Source organism: Paroedura picta, chromosome 9 (genome assembly GCF_049243985.1).
Source record: "Paroedura picta isolate Pp20150507F chromosome 9, Ppicta_v3.0, whole genome shotgun sequence".
Classification (NCBI taxonomy): Eukaryota; Metazoa; Chordata; class Lepidosauria; order Squamata; family Gekkonidae; genus Paroedura; species Paroedura picta.
This window is the reverse complement of record NC_135377.1, coordinates 63512696-63537990: the sequence shown is the minus strand read 5'-3', so window position 1 is coordinate 63537990 and position 25295 is coordinate 63512696. Positions and strand designations below refer to the sequence as shown.

Sequence of the window (25295 nt, the reverse complement as noted above, 5' to 3'; positions counted from 1 at the left end):
AGTTTTCAGAGAAACACGAACTCATGGTCATAAGAGATTTCAATTACCCAGATATCTGTTGGAAGACCAGCTCTGCTAAAAATGAAAAGTCCAATAAATTCTTGACTTGTCTTGCTGACAACTTCATTTCCCAGAAAGTGGAAGGAGCAATCAGGGGGTCTGCTATTTTAGACTTGATTCTTACCAACAGGGAAGAACTGGTTGACAAGGTAAAAGTTGTGGGTGCGCTTGGTTGTAGTGACCATGTGATTTTGGACTTTTGCGGAACAGAAAAGCAGTACGTAGTCACACATACAGGCTGGACTTCAGGAGATCAAATTTTAACAAACTTAAAGTTATGTTGGGTAGAATCCCCTGGTCAGAAAAACTTAAGAAGATGGAAGTCCAAGAAGGCTGGGAGTTTCTCAAAAATGAAATACTGAAGGCACATTTGCAGCCAATTCCCTTGAGAAGGAAAATTGGGATGAACCTAAAGAAACCAGGATGGCTCCATAAACAGCTTTCAAAAGAACTGAATAATAAAAAAGACTCGTTTAGGAAATGGAAGAAGGACCTTATAAACAAGGAAAAATATAAACAACCAATGCTAGTAGTATAAGCTTAGGCTAGCAAGATAGGCTAGGTGCGAAGTCATGTCCGACCCATCGCGACCCCATGGACAGTGATCCTCCAGGCCTTCCTGTCCTCTACCAATCCCTGGAGTCCATTTAAGTTTGCACCGACTGCTTCAGTGACTCCATCCAGCCACCTCATTCTGTCGTCCCCTTCTTCTTCTGCCCTCAATTGCTCCCAGAACTTGTGGATGGAATTTCTGAGCCTCTGTCCATTATTTTTGAGAATTCTTGGAATTACAATTTTTAAAGACAGCAGAACGCCCTCTAGTGACGCAAGGGGGAAACTGCAGGCACCAGAGGACACGGAGAAAACCATTTAGAACTTTACATCTATTTGCGAGGTTCTTTTCCAATTAAAATCATACAAATACATTCAATATCTGGCAATTCACATATTCCAGTCCTTTACAATTCTTGGCAGTGGTCAGCAAGATGTGACAGCTATTGAAATGTGATGAAGAAAAATCCATCTTCCCCCACCCCTGCTTATGCTAAAAGCCTTATTCTGGCAGCACCGAGCTATTTATAATTGTTATCAAAATGATGTAAAGCAAAACACGTTTCCCGTGGAAACCATTCTTCCAAGTTAGCAGTGTCCAGCAGTTCCTTGAGACTCCTGGCATATTTTTACAAGGCGGTTTAGGAGGTCGAACCTCTGGCAATCAAAGAGAGCTCTTGCCAGCTTTCCCACAGTTGTCCCTTTGCTGCCTTCCTTCATCTGCCACTTATGCAACATCTGGTAAACCTTTTCTTTTAGTCCATCCCGTTCGTAGTCATGGTCAATTTCATCCACCTCGGGGTCACTGAGGCCCAGCTTACGGCCACAGCCTTTCCACTGTTTGGCCAAGTTGTCTCTCACAAGGTTCAGGTGTACATCAGAAATAGCTGCAGTACTGCCTGGAGGTGGGAAACAGGAAAATGGGATATATGTTGCGGTCTTGCCCAGGACAGAGCTAGAACAAAGAATCCTGTTTTTGCCCTGCCTTGCCTCCAAGGAATGCAGGGTGGTATCTGTGCATTTAGCTCACCTTATCCTCACAACAGTCCTACAGGCTAAGCTATGCTGCGTGTACAGAATTACTATGGTGAGTGAAAGAACAGAATATGGTGTGTTCATTTCACTCACATAATCTTTAACTGCTCCTGCGGAGCGGATAAAATAATAGAGTAAGGGCCCTGAGGGAGGGCCCTGTCCGGGATGAGGGCGGGTGCCCATTGGCCCCTTACCCTGGACTGACAAGTGGAGGGCCTCCCGCTACAGGTAAGCGCCTCCCGATTGGGCCCTCCGTTTGACAGTCCAGCTCCGGCAAACACAAATCAGGAGGCACAAAGCGCCTCCCAACCCGCCCCATCCCCCAAACCTTCCCCCCACAGCGGCCATTGCTCTGCTGGCTGCCGAGAGGGAAGGTAGGCCCACGGCTCCCCATCCCTTCCCCCGTCTGGGGGAGCAAAAAGGATTCTGGGGCCCTGGGGACTCTGCGAGCCGGCCAGCACCATCCCTGGATCCACAGAAGCCTTTGCCACTGGTGGGGGAGGAAAAAGGCTTCTGCAAGCCAGCGGATGGCGCTTGACGTCTCACTGAGCTGCCCAGCCCCGTCCCTGGGCCGCAGAAGCCTTTGCCGCTGGTGGGGGGGAGGAGAAAGGCTTCTGCAAGCCAGCGGCCCCGTGTTCTACATGTCTGGTAAGAAAAGGGTGGAAGAGCCCCAATCTCAGGGTGAATACAACAGCAGAACTGCACTCTTCCAATCTCATGCACAATGATGATGTCATCTTATGTTTAGGATGAATCTAGTTATCCTCCGGGACACAATATGAAGCCACAGATGCAGATTCCCAAAATCTTACTGAAAAGGCACAAAATACTTAAAACTATGCTTCTGAACAGAGTCATGAGAACCAGCTGGAATAGTCCTAAACCAAAGACTACGACCTTAAAGACAAACCATCCTGATTTCTATACACTTACCAAACAGTTTCTGGTAACCTGCATCGCTGCAGTTAGCATTTGCTGGATAGGAGCACATTTGGGAATGCTTATCATTTATCGTCATGCTGTTGTGGGGCCCTATTTGAATCCCATAGCTGTTAACTATGTTGTACTGTGCCAATTCTTCTGTATATGAGACAGTAAAAAAAACACATATCGCTCAAATTCACACAAAACAAGGGATGGAGACAGTAGGATAAGTAATACTTTTAGGCAGTAAAACTTTAACCAAACAATCAAAATGAAAAGAAGAAATAACACAATAAATGGATCGTTTGATCCTGGTGTATGTTACGCTGCAAAAACTAAAAGGTATCTGTGAAACTGTAACACACATTTGAATTACGGATGCATCAGATATGTTTGCAGTTCCAGTTGATAGTTTCACTGAGAGCAATACAGGAAAGTTACCCTACAGAAAATACCGTTTTAAAAGGGCTGTGAGAATCCTGTTTGATTTAAAGATCAAGCAAAGTTTGGACCCTGATCAATGAATGTGATTATCTTCAAATGCAGTCCCAAAATATTCCAATGCAATCTCATGTAGAGTAGGTGAAGCCCAACAAGATTCGTGAAATGGTCAAAAATGTCCCAATGGAATACTGAGATAATACTATGAAAGCATTCTCTCCATGGAGGAGGGGGAGGCAGAAAGAAAAGGGCTGGTTTCACTTTCCCATTTTGGTCACACTATACCCCCCTCTAATCTTGAATCCTGCACCACGACCAGTCATGTACATTATCATCATTTAGGCAATTGCACTTAATTTGCATATAACTGATGAGCAGGGATGTTCACTGCAGGTCATGAAATTCTTGGGGGTTTGGGGGGTTGAGTTTGGGGAGGAGAAAGACCACAGCAAAGAGGCCACCCTCCAAAGCAGCCATTTTCTGTGGGCTGGATATCAGTTGTAATTCTGGGAGATCTCCAGGCTCCAAATAATGGTTTGCAACCCTACTTCTGGGAGTTGTAGGGAGATAATCGGAGGTCCTCTTGGATCCCTCGCCAATCAAGGTTTGTGTCTATCCTTGAATGTGTGGGGAAAACTGCTGACTGACATTTTTATGATCCAATGATGCAACCTCCTCTTCTCCCCATAGGTTCCTTGCTCCTCAGGGTTTGCCAGCATTAACATTCACAAATCATGCTCTTGTAGCTGAGTATATCAGCTAATGGTCTGTTCCTCTGAGCCTATTCATAAAGGCAGCTGCCTTAAATTCAAATTCAGTGAAGGTTAACGTCATGCAGCTAGGTCAGTAGAACGATTGTGTTTAAAGAGTAATAGGATTACTCTTGAAACATGTAAGAGCAGAAATACAATGTACTTTTATTATGCATTACAGCATACTTTAATTGCATTTGTTGATATTTTAGGTAAGAATAAGTGTTCTATGCTTTTCCAGAAACATTTTTGTTTTCTCTTTCAGAAAGGGAGCACCGTTAGCCCAAGGCAGAAAAAACAAGCTAATCGTTGTATTTCAGAATAATTCATCAACCAAAACCCACTTCTAGAGGTACAGTCAAGAGTTGATTGTATCTGAAGAAGAACCCAACTTTTCACTACCCAAAGGAGTCCCAAAGTGGCTGGCAAATGCGACAACAGTGAGGCAAGTGAGCTGAGAGAGCAATAATAGAATTGCTCTACCAAACCAACTCTAAGAGAACTGTGACTGGCCCAAGGTCATCCAGATGGCTGCATGTTGGAGGAGTGAGGAATCAAACCCGGTTCTCCTGATTATGGTCTGCCACTCTTTAACCGCTACACCACACTGGCCCTTCATGGTGGGCTCCAGTCCATGAACACTAAAGCAGCAATAAAATTCTGCCCTCCTTAAAGGGGCCACAAGCCTCCGGTTTAATATTGCTCATGCATTTAAAATTCAGCTACATTTAAGCAGCTAGAGAGTTTTCAGATCACAAATTTGTTTTGGTTACTAGTATGAATAGATTTGGGGCAAACCGTATCAGATTTGTACTGCCGATATTAAGAAAATAACTGCAGCCGATTGATTACCTGTGCTTTTTCTGTGCATAGAACTTTGTGCAACGCTTGCCGTCACAGAAGGATGAAACTCCACTGAACCTAAACAATTACACACATTGTATTATACTTACGGTACAAGTTCTAATGGGACAGAATCATTGTTAACATTCTAGTTAAGCTAGTGAGGATCTGAGTTTCTGTACGAACTAATGAGGTACAATTCACCCCTGTTGTGCCTCAGACTTATGAATTGCCACCCACCTGGTTGCCTGTGATAAGCATCACCTTCAGCAGGGAATCATAACCAATCTCAGTTCTGTTTTATTTATCCATAAATGACAAAGAAGAAGAGGAGCTATTTTTTTATAACCCACCTTTTGCTACCTGAATGAGTCTTACAAACACCTTACCCTTTCTCTCCCCACAACAGACACCTTGTGAGGTTGGTGGGGCTGAGAGAGCTCTTAACAGAACTGCTTTGAAAACAGCTCTAAGAGTACTGTGACTGGCCCAAGGTCACCCAGCAGGCTGCATGTGGAGGAGCAGGGGGGTCTGCTGCTCTTAAGCACTACACCACAGTGGCAGATGTGTGTTGGTAGACCAGCAAGGGGGACGATGACACATTTTTGCAGGCTAGAAACTGAAATCATATGCCTTCAGTGACATACTTGTGTACAGACAGGTATACTCCCCATTATGTTATATTTTAGCCATCCAGAATTAGTAGTGTAGGATTAATGTCTGCCCATGCAGAATGGACAGCAGAGTTAATGGTCTGAAATCCAGACTAAATTGCTGGAACTTTCCCGTGTCTCATCAACCTCCATGCAATACTGCTCCGAAGGGATAGGAAGGAGACCCTGAACAATGGCGTTATGAGGGTCGGCAGCAGGAAGAAGGAATCAGTGAAAATTAACACTTTAGCTTGCACCTCATCTAGTGTCTGTAAGCCGACCTTTCCAGTTCACACCCGTCAGTAATAGCCTAGTGTGTTCTCTTTCCCCCTACGTTATGTTCCCAAACAGCACACTTGCTGTTGGCAGAATCTAAGTCTAAATGTGCATAGAAGCTGAGCACATGATTAAGAACAAAATAGATTTACTGAATAAGAGAGCAAATTGTTTAGGAAACAGGTAGGATTGCACTGCCAGCAGGGGGGGAGGGGGGTCATTCCAGAAGCTTTTCTGATGTGCTGCCATTACCCAGAAGTGATATTGGCATGTCAGAGACATCGGGGTGACCTTCTGGCTTTTGGGGAAAACTCTATGGTAGAATTTGCTTCAAACCATAGTTTTGCCCCCACATACATGGGTTCGTTAGCATGCCACGGTAAAATGCAATGTTCTTCTGGGTTCGTCTGAATTTGGAGGGGAGTTCCAGGGTGGGGGGCCGAGGTGTATCCTGAATGCGGGGGGAACCTCCACCCAGACGACTGCACCAGGCAACCTTGGAAAGACCTGAAGCCTTCGGGGGGAGGCGGGTAAGAAATTAAACAATAACAATAACAACAATAACAGAGGAGAGGTAGAAACCAGTCTGTCTGCTCTAGCTGGAAAGAGAGGCAGAACAGGGGAAAACCTAAACTAACCCATTAGGTGCAAGAAGGGGAACTATTAGAAAAAGGGAGAGGCCCCTAACCTTGGTATTCTGGCTAGCTGTCCCTTTACTAGCCTCCCCCCCCCCCCCGGTAGGGTTTTCCAGTGACTTCTTTGCACAATAGATCTTGCATATTCCAACACTTACCAGCTTCTGTGTTTCGGCCTCTGGGGATGCAATATGGCACCGTGGGCTTTGGGTGATGTCCTGCACCAGATTCAGAGACAGGCAGCTTAACGTAACTGACAGCATCCACTGAATGCGATCCATACATATCCCCTGCATCCATGCCCGTCCTCAGATCGGCAGGCCTCACTCCGTATGAATGATTTGGACTGTATGGCATGTTGTGCCTTTCCGACAGCGCTCCACCCGGTGACTGTTGCCTTCGGTGATGGTAATGACTGAAGTTTAGTCTGGTGTTTTCAGCTCTTGAGTGTGTCTCTCGGGCCTGTGGGGTAGCGGCTCGCTTTACAAAGGGGTCATGGGAAACCCTCCTCCTCCTCTCCTCCTCTCGCATTTCTGCACTGTATGCCGCAGAGGAGCTTTCCGCCTTGTCCATCCTGCTGCCGTATAGGTGGTAGTTCAGTTCCGCCAGCAATTTATCGTCAACGTCTTGCACAATTCTGGCCCTGTTCCTAGGAAGGGGCTCAAATGAGGTTTCCCAGCTCTCCCCAAGCTTGTTTTCTTGACAAGCCCCAAACAAGGCTTCATCCACGGAGTTGGCTGCAAGATCCTGAGAACTGTGCAGAGAACTGGGCAGATCTGCAGTGGAACAGGAAGATTTGCAAAGGGATGACTGAAATTTTCTACTGGGTTTGACAGGCGAGATAGATAGGAGCAGACAGTGTGATGTGGCGGCAAAGAAAGGAAATGCACTCGTGGGCTGCATCAACAGAGGCAACACATCAAAATCACAATAAAATCAGGGTCCAGTAGCACCTTTAAGATTGGACTCTGATTTCATTGTGCTACACCAACACGGCTACTCATTTGAATCTATCAAAATCACAAAATCACAAGGCATCATAGTTCCACTGTATACTGCATTGGTCATACCCCACCTGGAGTACTGTGTGTTCTGAAGATCTCACTTCAAAAACGTGGACAAAATTCATAGGATTCAGAGGAGAGTGGGGAGAATGATCCAGGGCCTGGGAACCAAGCCCTGCGAGGAAAGGCTGAGGGATTTGAGAGGGGACATGATTGCTGTCTTTAAGTATTTGGAGGGCAGGAGGGCAGGGAAAGGTTCCTGTTGGTAGCCTGCAGTAATGGGTCCTGCAGGACCTGCAGTAATGGGTTTAAACTATGTGGAGAACGATATTGGCTAGATATTGGGTGAGGTTTCACTATGATTCACAGTCATAGTAGCTCAACAGTGGAATCAGCTACCTTAGGAGGTGGTGAGCTCCCCCCTCCCTGACAGCCTTCAAACAACAGCTGGACAGGTACTTATTATGGATTCTTTAGGCTGATCTTGCACTGAGCAGGGGGTTGGACTAGATGGCCTGTGTAGGCCCTTCCAACTATTCTATGATTCTATAATTCTAAGTACTTCCTTACTGGCTCTAAAGGTATAAGCTCATCCATAAACCCTACACAAAATGGTTGCTGCTGCTCTCTCTTTACTGGTCTGCATATTCAAAACCTCTGACTGGTTCACAAGCATCATTATAAATAAAAAAAGCCCAAAGATCTACTTGGCAGCCAAGATTTTCTTGGCCGTCACAGCTTTTGCTACTGGCAACCAGCATAAAAAAGAGGGGGGGAGTAAAAATAAACTAGGTTGGTCTTCAGTGGAGGTACAGATCAGTGGGCCAATGAAACTCCATTCCTCAACATTAGAAATCCTGCCTATTCTCCATTCCTGGCTACTGAACTTCCACAAGGTATTGTCTACCCTAGACACTACCTATGCAGGGAAATTGTTGCTGCTTCCCCAAAGCTGAAATTGTGTATCCAAGATGGACTTCCCTAGTAGTTTGCCTCTATCCAAGAGTAGTCTTGATTTTAAGCAGAATGGAGTAGAGTGCAAATCCAAAGAAGTTCTGAGAGGATGTACTTGGAACTACAGGTCTCAACGTTACTTTCTCTTTCAGGGATCACAGGTCTGGGTTTGCATGTGGAGTGGGTTTGCATTGTAAGGTGAACAATTCTGAAGGTCGAGCAACACAAAAAAATAACCTGTTAAGAAAACCGAAATGGATTACCTATCCGGGGGCTACTTGGCGGTCCTGCGACAGCATCTACTTGGAGAGACTGCATCCTCTTCACAAGTTCATTAGGTTCAGGGTACACTTGCTATCAAATACACACACACACAAATAGTTGATTATATCATATCCGATGCCCTAACTTTCATGAGTATGTAACTCAGAACATTCATCAAAGAAAATGTCTAGATGTGGGCAACAGTTTTGCATGCTCAGAAGCATTAAAGCCACCTTTATTTTATTTATTTTCCAATTTATACGGTGCCCTTCCCCATGGGCTTACAATATATCTTTAAACTGCCCGTGGCGCCACGGGCGCCACGGACTAAATAAAGCATTAAGGGCTTGCTAGGTGGGATTTGTCCGTGATGAGGAAGGGTCCGGATTGGACCCTTCCTCACGACAGACAATCGGAGGGACCAATCGGCAGGCGCAAAGCGCCTGCCGATTGGTCCCTCCGATTCCCAGCCCCAGCAACTGCGAGCCGCGCGCAGCCTGACGCCCGAGGGAACCCCCGGCAGTTGCGCAGAGCGTGGCGGCCGGGGGCTCCCTGCCTGGCGGCCTGATGCGGCGAGAGGCGCAAAGCGCCTCTCGCCGCGTCAGGCCGCCGCCGCCGAAACAACGCTGCCCACGGCAGCTACCGCCCCATCAGACCGCCGCTGCCGCTGGAAGAACGCATTCGCTGGCAGGGGCTCATGGGAATTGTAGTTCATGGACATCTGGAGGGGCGCAGTTTGATGACCCCTGGTTTAGGGCCTTAAAAGTAAGAACCAACACATTGAATGCGATCTGGAGTCAGTGCAGCTTGGAGAGCACTGGTCAAATATGTTCTCTCCATGCGTTTCTTGAAAGGACTTTGGCAGCCACATTCTGCACCAGTTGAAGTCCTTGGATAGTACAAGGATAGCTCTGCATAGAGTAAGTTGCAGTAGTTAAATCTGGAGGTGACCATTGCATGGATCACAGTGGCCAGGTAGGATGCTGACAAGTAAGAAGAAGAAGAGCTGGGTTTTATACCCTGCTTTTCTCTGCCCAAAGGAGTCCCAAAGTGGCTTACAACTGCCTTCCCTTCCTCTCCCCACAACAGGCACCCTGTGAGATAGGTGAGGCTAACAGAACTCTGAGAGAAACTGCTCTCTGAGAACAGCTTTAATAGGACTGTCACTGGTTCAAGGTCACCCAGCTGGCTGCATGTGGAGGAGTGGGGAATCAAAACCAGCTCTATAGATTAGAATCCACTGCTCTTCTTAAGCACAGCACCAGTCTGGCTCTAGCTTGCTCTCATATTTGAAGACGTAAGCTATGACTCATGAAATAAATAAAGCTATGACTTGTTGAAATAAATATCAGTCTTTAAGGGCCACTGGACTTTTATTTTGATCTCGGAGACAGTGTAAAACTTTTCACTGTAAAACAGTGTGAAACACAGCAAATGGGAAGGCAGGGCAGAGGAGAAGGAGGTGGTACTAGGAAAGGGAACTTGGGTATGAAGGAGGCTCTGGAAGCCAAGCCAGAGAGGAGGGTGGTAGCAGGGTTGTGGATGCAAACATGCCCTATACTGGGGAGAAAGAGATGACCCCATGTGGTCTGGAGAATCTGAGTCCCATCCTGAGACTTGGGGGAATCCTGCGAAGGTCCCAAGTTGGTGGGAGGCAGCATCCCTCCAGGTGTGGTACAATGCATATCGTATGCTGGATAACTTACTTTTATCTTTTGCACATCGTCTTCTATGTATTTCTGAAACTTCTGGTGGTAAAGCGGTTTGTAGGCCTCATTGATTTCTGCAGCAAATCAAAGTGTTGCAAATTAATCCAAGAAGTCCTTGATGAAAACAAGGTGCACTATGTTTTTATGTAATTTCTCTCTTACTCGTAAAAAGCAACATGGTATTAAAAAAACAGAAATTGCAGGCACAGGCAGGTAGAGGGCAAAGCAAGTACCCTTGTCCTGATATCCTGGTTTCCTACTTTCAGGTAACGGTTCGTAAAGTAGAGCACTTGGAAAGGTTCTCCTGCACAGCTGCAGTCTAAAGTGGTTGTTTTATACCTCACACTCCTTTACTTTGCTGTTATTTATAGAGTCTGCAGAGAACCCACCACCACTTGGGCATTATTATTATTATTGTATGGCTGTGTAATATAGCTGCATGATATAGATCCTAAAATTGCCTGGCTGCCAGACAAGGGATATTCAGAGAACAGCTGGGATTTTTTTGTACCCTGCTTTTGACTACCCGAAAGAGTCTCAAAGTGGCTTACAGTCAACTTCCATTTCTGCCCCACAACAGACACCCTGTGGGGTAGGTGAGGCTAAGAGAGCTCTGAGAGGAACTACGACTGGCCCAAGGTCGCCCAGCTGGCTGCATGGGGAGGAGTGGGAAATCAAACCTGGTTCTCCAGATCAGAGGCCATTGCCTTTAACCACTACACCAAGCTGGTTCTCCAGTACACCAAGTGGACTTAGTGGCCTGCCGCTACCTGCCCTCACATCATGTCCCTGTTATTCCTTGGTGGTCACCCTTCCAAGCACTAGCCAGGGCTGGCCCTGCTTAGCTTCCAAGATCCAAGATTTGATAGTATCAGGCTTGCCTGGGCTACCCAGGTCATGCACCACCTGAGAATTCATGGTATGATTCCTCTGCTCTGCTTAGTCTATCACCCACAGTATATCTTGGCTTGCGCTATTTTAAAATATTGCTGGATTTGTTTGAGGACAATAGTCATTCCCTACCTGCAAAGTTTGGCCGATCTTCTGGATTTTGACTCCAGCACTGTTCCATTAAAGAAATGATCTCTGGACAACTTTCCTTGATTTCGGATACATCTGGCCTATCCCCTTGCATGACGCGGAAGTACATGTGCTCATCATTCGTGGCATCTGGAGGAGGCGAATCAAACACGCTGACGATTATCTTTAGAGAAACCGTGCTGCAAAACCACTTTAGCAAACCGAGATAAGGCACTTACTCTCATACGGTTCTTTCTGAGCAAAGATAGCCCACAATACTATGCCGAAGCTGTAAACATCTGATTTTTCCACAGGTGTGATATTAATGGATTTCAAGTGCTCTGGAGCCATGTAGGAAAGGGTGCCTGCGCTGCTCTTGCTGTTCTTCGTACTGCCCTTGAGTTTCCTCTGTCGGCTGGTCTCCTCTTTCGTCAGCCGGCTCCAGTTTTTGAAGCAGGCAACACCAAGGTCTGCTATCTGCAAAGCCGATGGAAGGACTGTTATAGTGAGGAGGGGAGAGGAGCAGGGCTGAACTGAGATGCAATGTGACAATCCTGTATGCTTAGCACAAAAACTTTTCTCAAAATCGGGTTCAGTACTTGATTAACCATGACAAGTTCCAAACAGGGCTGCCACATGCCAGTTCTCTTATGCCTGTCATAGCATCACCACTGCAAAACTAGAAAACACCACCTTTGTATTGGATTAGATTAAGAAGAGTTGTCTTTTATACCCCACTTTTCACTACCTGAAGGAGTCCCAAAGCAGCTTTCCCTTCCTCTCAGCACAACAGACAACCTGGGAGGTAGGTGAGGCTAAGAGAGCTCTAGGAGAACTGTTCCATGAGAACAGCACTAAGAACTGTGACTAGCCCAAGGTCACCCAGCTGGCTGCATATGGAGGAATGGAGAATCAAACCCCATTCTCCAGATTAAAGTCCACCACTCTTTAACTACCACTTCACACTGGCTCTTAATTAAAGTTGTTTTAATTCAGGGGTAGTCAAACTGCGGCCCTCCAGATGTCCATGGACTACAATTCCCAGGAGCCCCCTGCCAGCATTTGCTGGCAGGGGGCTCCTGGGAATTGTAGTCTATGGACATCTGGAGGGCCGCAGTTTGACTACCCCTGTTTTAATTGCATCTCTTCTTTCCACAAGTATTTCTGAAATTCACAAATTGGAAGCAATTCCTTTCAACAATGAACAGGAAGTTCCAAAGCATGCTTAATCTGTTTGAAGAACATGTACATGGCACACCATTTTGAACATGCAGAAAAATTACATTATATTGGGGGGGGGGCGGCGATGCATGCATGTACGTGTGCCCATTACCTCTTTTAAAAAGCCAGCATGTCAGGGAGTCTTTCTGACACATTAGCTTTCTGTATGTGGTACTGTTCTTGTTTGATGCAAAGAAGTATTTTATGCAAATCCTCTTCTAACTTCGAACAGTCCAGGGAAGATATGTCCTGTGACTTTTCAGGATGCTTTGTTTGTATCTGCAAGGTCTATAGCTCTGACACACCAAGCCACAATCAACAGGGCTTTTGATGCAAATCTTTATTATTCTACAATTATTATTATTTTAAAATTTCTTGCTTTCTTGAAATGGAGTTGTGGGGAAAGGGAGATTAAGCTACATCACTTAGCAATACCCTTAAGCATGCTTTAAACTAAGCTTTTGTTTTATTTTTTTCAAGTGACTGATGGGATGAATGAATGCCCAGACTCAGCCAGGAGAATGTAAAGAGGTTTACATCAGGGGACCAGAAAAGCAAGCCATGCCGCATTTTGTTGCTGCGGTTTGCTGAGAGATTAAAAAACAAAAAATAAATGCTCCGCATCTGTGAATTCTGGCAGACTGGTCATTGTGCATTTTTGTTCCATGCAGTGAGTCAGAACATCAGCCTCCCCAACTCGGTGTAGTCTGCCCTGATGGGCACCAGCTGACAGGGGTAGTTAAACTGTGGCCCTCCAGATGTCCATGGACTACAATTCCCATGAGTCCCTGCCAGCATTCACTGGCAGAGGCTCATGGGAATTGTAGTCCATGGACATCTGGAGGGCCACAGTTTGACTACCCCTGGGTTAGGATCACAGGCTGAAAAATTATTTCCCCGAGCCATGTCTGTCTCGTTACAAACTCAAACCAATTTTTTTGCTTTCTGAAGACAGGGCCACACATCACCACAGGATATTCATCTGTCAATGTTTGTGTGGGTCTCGCTCTTAAGTAACATCTCACCCTTTTAGAGACCCAGCCAGGAGCTTTGTGCTAAAGGGTACCTTGATGTGAAAGTCCTCATCCACAAGGATGTTTTCTGGCTTTAGGTCTTTGTGCACTAAACCTTCTTCACTCAGGTAAAGCATTCCTTCAATGATCTCCAAGATGAACCTTGCTTTCAGTGGCAAGGGAGTTTCGATCTGCAAGAAAGCCAAAATAGCAAACTTAATCTGAAATATACAGAGCTTTAAGCACCTTCCTTTTTTCAGTCTGTATTCTATTAATGTTAACCAGGAGTGTTTGAATTCTTAGGACCTGAGGGGCTTAAACAACAGTCCTAAACAGAATTACACCTTCTGCATTCATTGAAATCAGTGGGCTGAGAAGAGAGAAAGTCTGCTTAGAACTACCCTGCAGAGGTGTTTGAGGGCTCCTTCCAGCTAACTTTTCCTCACTAGAACAAGCAGTTTTTCCATAAGTCTTTCTAGATGGGCTAGAATAGCTCAAATACCAAATATGACACATTTTAATTTGCACAGTTGAATGACACTCCTTTTTCCCATGCCATCCCAGTGCGAGTTTCAAATTCCTTCAAACTCCACATCGCAGAAAGAGAATAAATATATGTATAGTCAGCAATTTGGTCTGGTTGCAGAACTGTAGGTTTCACAGTTCCGAAATCAAGGAGATAAACCAACACAGCACAAACAGCTATGCTTGTGAGTAACAGATGCATTCAGTCTGAGATTCATCATCTCTACCTTCTGAGTCTAGAATGGTTTGGATCCTAATTCCTCTCTGTTGCAGCTCCAATTCCAGATGGTTTTTAACTACAAAGGTCCCCATGGTTCCCTAGTACAGACTTTTGGTGGTCAAACAAACCCTCTCCTTCCTTTTTTACTAACAGAAAAGCTGGCTGGATCCAATCCAGTGCCCCTGATGTTCACATGTGTAACATACCACATATTCTAAGCTTCCAAATGCTCCCAGATTTCACTATTTGGGGATCATAATTACATGAATTACATGAACAAGTCCAAATCAATGTAGGGAACCTCTGATTCCCCAGTTCTCACTGCAACAAAAAGCTGTCCACAAAAGCAAACATAAAATGATCTCTAATATTCAAAAATTACTAGTTGGTTTCTCTGTAAGGTATCAACCATGCTGTCTACTCACTGTTTTTAGAACTCTCATCAGGTTCCCTTTGTGCACGTATTCCATCACAAGGGAGTAGTTACCATCTTCCAAGATGACCCCCAGTAGTTTCACCACACGGTCATGATTTAGTTTTTGCATAATTTTGCCTTCTTCAAGAAGAGAAGCATTACATCTGGGGTGGGGGGGAAACACATGCATAACTAAACCTAATATAATGTGGGTTTTGGGGGGGGGGGGAAGAACCAGCCAAATTTGTTACCATTTTAAGATCATGAACCAGTTCATGCCCATCCATATTTATGATACAATGGATACCACAACAACTCATTAGCAAAGGATTGAGTAAAATGTCTAATTGTTGGTGTTGTAACTCACAGGTCATATCCCTTAAAATATGCTTTGGCTGTGTTCAGTCATTTGGTTTTTCTGGAAATAAGTTATTTTGTATTAAAATGTTCACTGATTTTTGAGGATGCTTATATACTTTTAAACTATCTGCCAGTCTTGGAGGCTATCAAAAGGAATCCACTATATCTTTACTACAGCTAAAAGGCTCATATTACAACACTGGAAAGATAAATACCCACCTCTGGTGAATTGATGGACTGAAGGTCTTGGAACGTCATCAGTATTTGAGCGCATGGCATACGGCTAATTATGCATGGATTTATTTTTAATTATTTGGAAACTGTTTATACATATATATATCATTATATATGCACAATTAGTAACATGGTGGGCTTTGGGCTTAAATTAAATTTGAACCCTCTTGAGATTAGTTGGCTCCTTTAATTTTTTAAGAGAGCTTTCGTTCCGGCTGGGTGGATGCTTTTGAAAAGAAATTACAATTGTATAGGCTTATTGCCCCCAGCCAGCTCTATGCCATCTTGAGTTCCTGGGAGCTAACGAAACAAGCAAAGAATCTCATATGTGGCTCCTCAAGTAGATAGAATCTGAGTCAATTCTCATCTGTCAGTAGAGAACCAGATTTAAAATTGTGTTCCTGCAAGTCATCTCTATTCCTTAGACTTTCCTAAATACTGCAGAGCTAACTTTGGCTATTTCAATGTTCCAGCCTCAGTTCAGCTGCAAGGCAAATAGATACATCATGGATTCCCAACCAAAGTTCCAGGGAACCCGGGGGTTACATGAGAGCTCCCCAGAGGTTATGGGACCTTTCCTAGCAGATGGCTGCCAACATCACCAGACATCACTGGAGCCCACTAATCCTGTTCCTCTATAGTCCTAGTTTCTTTCTCCAGAATGGAAACGGTAAATCATTGATTGATTGCTGGCTCTTGCATCTTATTTCCGTGCTCACGTCTCCGAAGGGGCATGTCACCACTTCCAGTGTTCTTCAAAGCCTGAAAAGTATTCCAGGGATTCCTCCATGGTCAAAAGGATGAAAAAGGCTGATCTAGGTATTACTTATTCCCACTACTTGTGTTCTTGTGAACCGAACACCATAGAAACAGGTTTTCACTGTTCATTTTGTAAGGATATTTGTTCCTTGTATGTTAACCTTATATTATGTACACATCCAAGAAGATCTGCTAAATTTTATGCATACTCTACCTGCAGGTCGTCCTAATGGAATCACTCTTAAAGTGGCCAAATATTGCATTTTGGCTTAGATGATCAGCAAGAGATGCTTCAATCTTTTCATTAACTGCCTTGTGCTACTAAAATTAGTGCTAAACAAAGTTAAGAATGTTATTGTTTTTATAAGTTTTATTTCTGTTAACTCGTACTCGTATATTGGCTGATCTTGTAATAAATGAAATGAATTAAAACCCATCTCCGGCTGTATTCTTGTGTGGGTATGTCAAAAGAGCAACGGATCTAGTAGGCAAACACAAAAACCCAGATGATAAGCACACCTATTAAAACCAGATGTGATCACAGATCTCTATTACTCTTTTATGAAGATAGGTGACAGACAAATGGCTTTGTTTTTCTTGTGTCCTTGAAAGGGCCGTATAACAAAATAGGGAGCCTGGTTTCCACTGGGAAAATGGGAGGGGGGTGTTGAGTAAAAGATTACACCTTGTCTCTCTCCTTATCTGAATCAAGGCCTCATGTTCCCTGCATTTCATTTTTAATAGATGCTGGTAGGATTTGACCATGCATCTCCCAGCATCTTGCCTGCTTGGACTTCAAGTTTTCCCTTTCCTCTCTGGGAACAATCAATGATTCTCCAACTTACTCGGCACGCTTAGGCCCAGTATACACTGTTTTTAACACCACGAGGCCATGTCTCTTGTGGTAGCATAAGGAAACCATGCCGAATCCACCTGCGTCCAGTTGAGCTTTTTGCAGAAGGTCCGCAGAATTCATCAATATATCCTCCAGAGACATGTTTGCAGGTTGTGCAGCAGTCCAGCAATTCAGAAAAATAAAATCCTCGATCTGTAACAAGGGCACAGAAAGTAAGGCATGGCGGTCCATCATTCTGCTGCTATAGTAAATAAGAGGCAAAAGAGCGCAGACATCTTCTGCTGGTGATTTTTTAACTTATTTATCTTATGGCATGTGCGTTATGTAGCCAGGAGATCCTAAGATTACCGGGCAGCCAGGCAAGAGACGTTCAGAGGTGGTTTACCACTGCCTGTCACAATCATGGTATTCCTTGGAGATTGCTCTCCCAAGTGCTAGCCAGGGCCAGATTGAGGATTCTTCTTAAGTCTATGCCTTTTCGTCTCACACTAGTCTCATTCAATAGCCATCTTTCTTTCAACTAGGATTACCTCCTGGCCTCTCCCTGTTTCCCACCAGCAGCTTGTCATGCTGCCCATGATGCACATCCAAGGGACAGGAAAACAGGCAGGACAATCCATGAAAGATTAATCCAAAATTGTTTATTAGACAAGCCCACAGAGAGCATTGCAGGCTTTAACGTGGCAGGTAGGCATTGCTAAAAGCAATTTCTAAAGCCATTACATTATGTTTATGCTGTTTTGGACTCCACCCATATGCAGTGTAAAATGAAAGTTAAACACATCAGGAGGACATCACCAAATAGGCGTGTGACTTTCCATTTTGCACCAATTCTGCAAATATGTGTAGTTCACATCAGAGCATACTATTACCTACAGTGATTCTAAGTCAAAACATCCTGGGAACCATGGTGCCCCCTTTCCAGATAAAAACTACAACATTCAAAAGCAAGCAGAGTCCTGATGCAAATGTCTCCACAAATAAGCACTGACAATAAACTTCAACATGTAAATCAAATATAAAGGAAAGTAGAATAACGTCTTTAAAATAGTAGGAATGCAATCCAGGAATCCTTAACTAAGAACCACAGGAAATAGGTGAAAATTCAAATGTTTACAGTTGTCTCCAGGCTGGAGAACTCCAGGCCAAGACTACAGGTTGGCTGTCAGAAAAGACTGTTAAATGAGGCCCTTCATTCATGAGCAAATGAACATGCAGACCTAACACTCTGGGGCTGGGTTGTTACTTCAAAGGCCGGATCATGGGCCTCAGCACTCAACATAATAATTAACCAATCTACACACGGTCTGGGACAACTGACCCCTTTAACACTACAAAGCCAGGAAGTTCCAACACATGTTAAAATACACAAACTAATAGCCAGCTTGGTGTAGTGGTTAGGAGTGCGGACTTCTAATCTGGCGAGCCGGGTTTGATTCTACACTCCCCCACATGCAGCCAGCTGGGTGACCTTGGGCTTGCCACAGCACTGATAAAACTGTTCTGATTGAGCAGTGATATCAGGGCTCTCTCAGCCTCACCCACATCACAGGGTGTCTGTTGTGGGGAGAGGAAAGCGAAGGAGATTGTAAGCCGCTTTGAGACTCCTTCGGGTAGAGAAAAGCAGCATATAAGAACCAGCTCTTCTTCTTCAGTAATAGCAGGGCTCTCTCAGCTTCCCCTACCTCACAGGGTGTCTTTTGTGGGGAGGGGGAGGGGAGGGTGAAGGGGCATGTAAGAACCAACCTTCTTCTAAATCAGGAGAACACAGCAGCTCCCCAGGGCCCAATTTGGGCACATTCCAAATACTTTTCCAAGAAAACCACAAGGCAGGATATCCTTCCCACATCCAGGTGAGCATACCAAAAGTGAAGATAAGAGCAGCAGAGTCTCTCTGGAGCGAGGGGGAGAGTGGAGAGGAGGGGCAGCAACAAGAGGCTTCCGGGAAACCAGCTCAACTCCAGGACAGGAGAAACAAATGACACAGCTAAGCTGAAGAGCTCTAAAGAATCTTGCCAGTAACCCTTACAGAAGTAACATTAGGCTTCTAAGTCATTGCAGAAACCTTGAGAGACCTCTCTTTTTGCAGGAATGATACCTGCCAAATACAGACAGCATCCAATTCATTGCTTTTGGCTTGAGCAATTCCACTTTTCCAGTTTATGACTTGGGATGCTGTGCATCTGTAACCAAATCATGTGATGAGGCAAATCTGACCATGCTGCATAAACGACTAGAAATATAGCAGCAAAGCAGGGAAACTTACCTCACATGGCAGCACAGGACAGGCAGACAGTTCCATTTGGTTGTACCATGCACCCCATGGTGAGTCTGCAAGCAGCCAAACCATGCTTTTCATATACTACAAGATGCTGAACACATGTTTTGCATGCACAAACCCAGCATTAAAGCCCTGATATTTTTAGTTTAAGATTTCAGCTAGCAGGCTTGAGAAAAGACATCTCTCTGCCTGAGTCCCTGGAATACTACAACAAATTAGTGTGGGCCATGCTTTTTAAAATTCAATGCCATTATTAACTTCATGTGCTTCATGCAACAAAAACCTTCTACAAGGTAATGGATTAATGTATATCACTGCTTACTCTTGGAACTCTGGTCCATGGCCATTCTTAGCAAGTATGTAAATTCCTAGATACCTTGAAAGTATTGTTACTGTACCTGACACACAGGGACATTCATAGCCCCCGTCCCCAGAAGAACCTGTGTGTGTTGCAGGCCATCAAGTAATTGATGGCCTGCAAGCTCTCGCCCGGCCCAACTATTTAGAACAGTTAGATCCCTTACCGCCCTTGAGGGGCGCCAAAATAGTAGGAAATTAGAACTAGGCTGTGAGGCTTTAATGAGCCATTTTGCGGACAAAGTCTCGTCGCTCCGTCGCGCTCTTCCCGCCACAGTTAATACAGTAAATGAACTGGAGACCTGTTGGCCGCCTTTGGAGGTGACGTTCGATGGCTTCAGATGGCTCTCTCTACCCGAAGTGGACGAGTTGCTAGGTTCGGTCAGGGCGACCACGTTCCCTGAGCAGTTAAGGGAGGCAGTGGTCCGCCCTCTCCTGAAAAGATCTATGCTGGACCCGCGAGACCCAGACAGCTACCGCCCAGTATCGCACTTAGCGTTCCTGGGCAAGGTGGTCGAAAGGGCCGCGGCAGACCAGCTCCTGGCATTCTTGGAAGAAACTTCGGCACTCGATCCATATCAGTCTGGCTTCCGACCTGGCCACGGGGTGGAGACGGTGCTGGTCGCCCTGCTGGATGATCTCCGTCGCCAGCTGGATAGAGGCGGGTCGGCAGTGCTGGTTCTTCTGGACCTGTCGGCCGCTTTTGACACCGTGGACCACGAATTGTTGGTCCACCGCCTCGCCGAAACGGGGATACGGGGCACAGCTTTACGCTGGATACGCTCCTTTCTCCAGGACCGGACCCAGAGGGTAGCAGTGGGGGATGAGCTCTCGCGCTCCTACAGACTTCCATGTGGAGTCCCACAGGGCGCGGTCCTCTCCCCCACATTATTTAACGTCTTTATGCGCCCTCTGGCCCAGCTGGTGCGGAGTTTTGAACTGGGTTGCCACCAGTACGCTGATGACACCCAGCTCTATCTCCTCATGGACGGCCGCCCGGACTCTCCCCTGGAACCATTTGCCAGATGTTTGGAAGCGGTGACAGAATGGTTTGAGCAAAGTCGTCTGAAACTCAACCCCTCCAAGACGGAGGTCCTGTGGCTGGGACGCAGGGGGCAGGATCAGGAAGCGCGCTTGCCCACCCTGGGAGGGGCGCATCTTACCATCGCGTCCCAGGCCAGGAATTTGGGCGTGATCATTGATGCCTCCCTAACTTTGGAGGCGCAGATCAAAAGAGTAGCAGGCCAGGCATTCTTCCAACTTCGCCAGGCCCGACTACTAGCGCCCTACCTGTCCCCCGAACACCTGGCCATGGTGATCCATGCAACGGTCACCTCCAGAATAGATTTCTGTAACTCGCTCTACGCGGGCCTTCCCTTGTCCTTGATCCGGAAACTTCAGCTAGTGCAGAACGCAGCTGCCAGGGTCCTCACTGGCACACCTTGGAGGGCCCATATCCAGCCAGTGCTGAGGCAGCTGCACTGGTTGCCAATTGCTGCCCGGATCCGGTTCAAGGTTTTGGTTTTAACCTTCAAGGCTTTACGCGAGTTGGGACCCACATACCTGAGGGACCGCTTATCGCCCTATGCCCCCCGTAGAGCTTTACGTTCTGCGGGAGAAAATCTATTGGTCGCCCCCGGCCCTAGGGAAGCACGCCTGGCCTCAACCAGGGCCAGGGCCTTCTCGGTCCTGGCCCCTGCCTGGTGGAATGAGCTCCCGGGAGAGCTGCGGGCCCTGCGGGACTTTCCATCGTTCCGCAGGGCCTGCAAGACGGAGCTCTTCCGCCAGGTTTACGGTTGAGACCAGGCTTAACATCTACGCCCCCCCAGGACCTGAGGATTGGGATTAGACACGAGTACCATCAGTATCCCCTCTCCACTTGCTAGGGGGGGAATGGGTAGTTGATTAGCCGCTCTTGCCAGGTAGTCATTAACTATTGACATGTTAATTGGTTTTAATGTATTTTATGGGGTTTTTATACTGTTGTAACCCGCCACGAGCCGCAAGGGAGTGGCGGGAAATAAATTCAATAATAACAATAATAACAATAATAACAATAATAACAATAATAACAATAATAACAATAATAATAATAATAATAATAATAATAATAATTTCTGTCTTATGGTCACCCTATGAATCCATCATCTCCCAAATGTCCTATCAGTAGCAGTTTTGCTCAGATCTTGCAAACGGAAGACCATGGCTTCCTTTATGGATTCAATTCATTTATATTGGGTCCTCCTGTTTACCTAGTGCCATCAATTTCTCCTTTGGCTTTTCCAATGAGTCTTGTCTTACCATGATGCAATCAAAATTCGATGAACTCAGTTTAGTCATTTTAGCTTGTAGAAGAAGAGTTGGGTTTTATACCCCACTTTTCTCTACCTAAAGGAGTCTCAAAGCGGCTTCCAACCACTTTCCCTTCCTTTCTCTTCCACACTCTGTGAGGTAGGTAGGGCTGAGAGAGCCCATGTTACTGCTCTATGAAAGCGGCACTATCAGGGCTGTGACAGGCATGATTTGATCAAGAATCTGCTTAGTTGTCTTTTTGGCAGTCCTGATTAGCTAATGCCTTTTCATGTTGATCATTCAGCATGCCTAATAAGTTCTTAATAAAGCAGATCTGTACTTTGCACGGTCTTAGAAATCTTTAAGCATGTTGTTTAGAATATATTCTGGCACTATTATTGTCCTGATATTTTACTTCAGCTTTATTGTCATTTTGATAGTAACAATCAACTTCTGGTTTTGTTTTAACAGACATACTAGAGCTTCTCCCTCTTCTGCTTCCGATTAAGTAACCTACTTGATTTTTGTAGTGGCCACTGAGAGAGAAGCTTGTGTACAATTGTCTGTTCTGTTAAGCCTGGTCTGGGATTCAGCTGATAACCTGTGCAGCTGTTGGAGCATTGGCCAGATGAAGAAACAGCTTAACAAAATCCTGCGAGTTGCTCTTCTGCTTCATTTTGTCTCCAAGTTTTCTGTTTCAAACTTTTGCTGCATTCCAGTCGCCTATGACTATCAGCACATCCTGTTTAGGTGCCTGATCAGTTTCTTCCTAGACCATTAAATAAACACTTTCAATATCTTCCTCTCGCTCTATGACATAGGGGCATAAACAATGGTTGCGTTGGCAGGTTTCCTATGAAGTCTGACTGATTGGACTGCGCCCAGTTCTTTGTGTCACGTCTCTCCTCACTATTACAGCACCACCATTTCTTCTAAGTTTGTCCCAGAATAAAGCACCTTGTAAGCTTCTGCTTGAAGATGTCCTAATCTAGTTCTCTTTAGTCCACTCACACTCAAGATTACAATGTTTAAATATTTTAATTCTAGTTTTATAATTTTGAGTATACTTTGATTGAGACTTCTCACATACCTATGATATGGGTCATATCACTCTAGATTTTCCTCTTGCATCTATTCACATTGGCATATTCTGAATCTCCTTTTGAGTTCAGTCCAGATACATCATTAAGAATAGTGTTGTTCACACTTGTTCTGTGGGTGAACTCTAGAAACGAGGTGCCTTTTGACCTGGGAGTTCCGTCTTCCAGAACTACCTCTTCCTTTTAAAGGAAACTACTCCTGCCAGCAACTGCATTTTCATTTTCTATTTCGGCTGGACCCTAACAATTTTAAAAATCTATTTCAAAATCTATTCTGCCAAGCCTTATTAGAGAGTTAGGATGCAAATATAAAGTAAATCAAGAACCCTAGCCTTCATGAAAGTTGTTTTAAAAAGTCACGCTGGATAAACCATTGGCTTGTATGTCAGCGGCAATTAACAGTACGCTATTAATAGTAGCCATTTCATGTTTGGATTGTCATTTTCTGCATACCAAGCCGGTTATGCAACTTTGATCTTCCTCACATATTTGTTCGTGCACGGGTGGCCAAATTGTGGCTCTCCAGATGTCCATGGACTTCATTCATTCATTCATTCATTCATTCATTCATTCATTCATTCATTCATTCATTCATTCATTCATTCATTCATTCATTCCGTTTATATACCGCCCCTCGCTGTGACGGCTTGGGGCAATGTACATAGAACCAGTAAAATAGAACGTACATCAAACCATTTTAAACAGTAAGAACAAATCATAACTGTCATGATAGTCATCATCAGTCATAACTTGGGAGCCTTGAACAGTATGGTAATTGCAACAATTAAGAGAGGAGAAGGCCATGAGTTTGGGGACAATGGAGTGGTACAGCTGCAGGACACGGGATGGGACCAGGCAGCAAGAAGGTCTCCCAATGCTGGCCTTCAGCCAAAAGACTGTAGTCCATGGACATCTGGAGCAAGGGTAGTCAAACTGCAGCCCTCCAGATGTCCGTGGACTACAATTCCCATGAGCCCCGTGGACTACATTCTCATGGGAATTGTAGTCCATGAACATCTGGAGGGCTGCAGTTTGACTACCCCTGATCTGGAGAGTCACAGTTTGGCCACCCCTGGTTATAAGAAAGAAGGGTGATCCCCCCACACCTACACACACCCTCAGGAAGATCCCAGAACTGCAACAGGTTTATAGTTTCTCTCTCTCTTTCACTCATTTCCTTTTGGAACTGGAGTTGAACCCAAAGCTCTGACAACCCAATAACCTCATAAACACAGCCTGTTATTCTAGTAAGGCTCTTGGATCCACTAAACATCTTCATTATACCGCATGTTTGTTGGATATTTTCATGATGCTGTTCACTGATTCGCTCTCTCCTGGTCTGTGCGGTCCGGCGTGCACGAGAGAGCTCCCGCCTCGAATAAAACTTGGTTGGGCCTAACAGGTGCCGCTGGACCCAACCTTGATCCATCCCTTCCGTCTGCCTGTACTTTGACTGGGGGAAGAAAAGATTGTGCCAAGCAACAGCATGTCGCCTAGCCGGGGAGCGCTCCGGAGCAAGGGACTTCCAGGAGCCAGACCCGTTTTCATCCGCAGGACTCTCCGGAGTCCGCGAGGCTAGTGCGGGGGACACCCGATTTTGCAAGGCGGGGTAACTTTTTAAAACCCTTGTCGGGCCCACAGCCGAATGGGGAAGGGTTTGCGAATCCAGTGTAAGAAGTGAAGCGAAGCCTAGTTTCGTTTTCGCGGCCGCCTCCCATGTTCCCTCCCCTCCCGCCTTTATAACCGCCGGAGACCCTTCCGACGCGAGTGAAGGGGGTCCCGAGTCAAGGGATCGCACCCACCCCATGAGCGGCAGCCGGAAGGCGACTCGCTCCGCTTTCCCGGGGCGAGGGATCGCTAGGGGGGACTCGTCTAAGGATGCCCGCCGTCTCAAGAGCCAAGAAGCGAACGACGCGGGCCACCTTTACCTTTTGTCCTCTCCCCGCTTGGGAGTCTCGCCCCAGGGGCGCCCAGGGCCAAGGCGAGGGCTTTCCCAAACTCCGCTTCCTCTCGGAGAAAAGGCCTGCCGTGCGGCTGGATGGTCTCTTCCTTCTTCGCTGAAGTTAGCCGGGGCGGAGTCAAAAAGCGGGGCTAGCCTATGATCCAGGCGCGCTCGGTCGAAAGGCGGAGGTTTGGGAGCTCGGAGCAAAGTTTGCGTCCAGGGGCACGGCTAAGATCAACAGTTTTTTGTTTTTTTTAATTCAAAGTGGAAGCTTTCGTGTGCCAGGAGGAGGACACCCGTCCAGATGTATAGGCAAAGGGTGAGAAGTGAATTATACTGCAGAATGAAAATGCTGAACAGATTCCACCTTGAAGGCCAACAAAGATTTATTCGAGGCCTGACCTTTCGCCTGGATGCACTTCTTCTGCACTCCAAAGCTCACATGTCGAATAAATCTTTGTTGGTCTTAAAGGTGTCACTGGATGCAAATTTTGTTGTGCGATTTGAGACCAACACGGCTACCCACTTGAATCTATCTTTATGGAAGGGATATCAAGCGGAGTTTATAAAATTATCGTTTGTTTGGGTTTAATTCCGA

The 25295-nt window shown here is 45.7% G+C and overlaps 1 protein-coding gene and 1 long non-coding RNA gene across 2 annotated transcripts in view; one reads left to right on the top strand and one right to left on the bottom strand.

The window, feature by feature from the left end:
* LOC143845069 (uncharacterized) overlaps nt 1-4610 on the top strand; it is an 11600-nt gene extending 6990 nt beyond the window's left edge. The window contains exon 3 of the long non-coding RNA XR_013234272.1: nt 4030-4610. This is a non-coding gene — a long non-coding RNA (uncharacterized LOC143845069). The remainder of the gene's footprint in view (nt 1-4029) is intronic.
* On the bottom strand, nt 925-25295 carry RIPK1 (receptor interacting serine/threonine kinase 1). The gene is made up of 12 exons (XM_077353067.1): nt 24684-25295; nt 16715-16917; nt 14527-14680; nt 13410-13547; nt 11362-11599; nt 11126-11272; nt 10100-10176; nt 8393-8483; nt 6330-6947; nt 4617-4685; nt 2581-2727; nt 925-1511 (listed from the first exon to the last, which is right to left on the bottom strand). Exons 2-12 carry the CDS (start codon nt 16864-16866, stop codon nt 1201-1203), a joined length of 2142 nt encoding a protein of 713 aa, XP_077209182.1. The 5' UTR covers nt 16867-16917; nt 24684-25295; the 3' UTR covers nt 925-1200.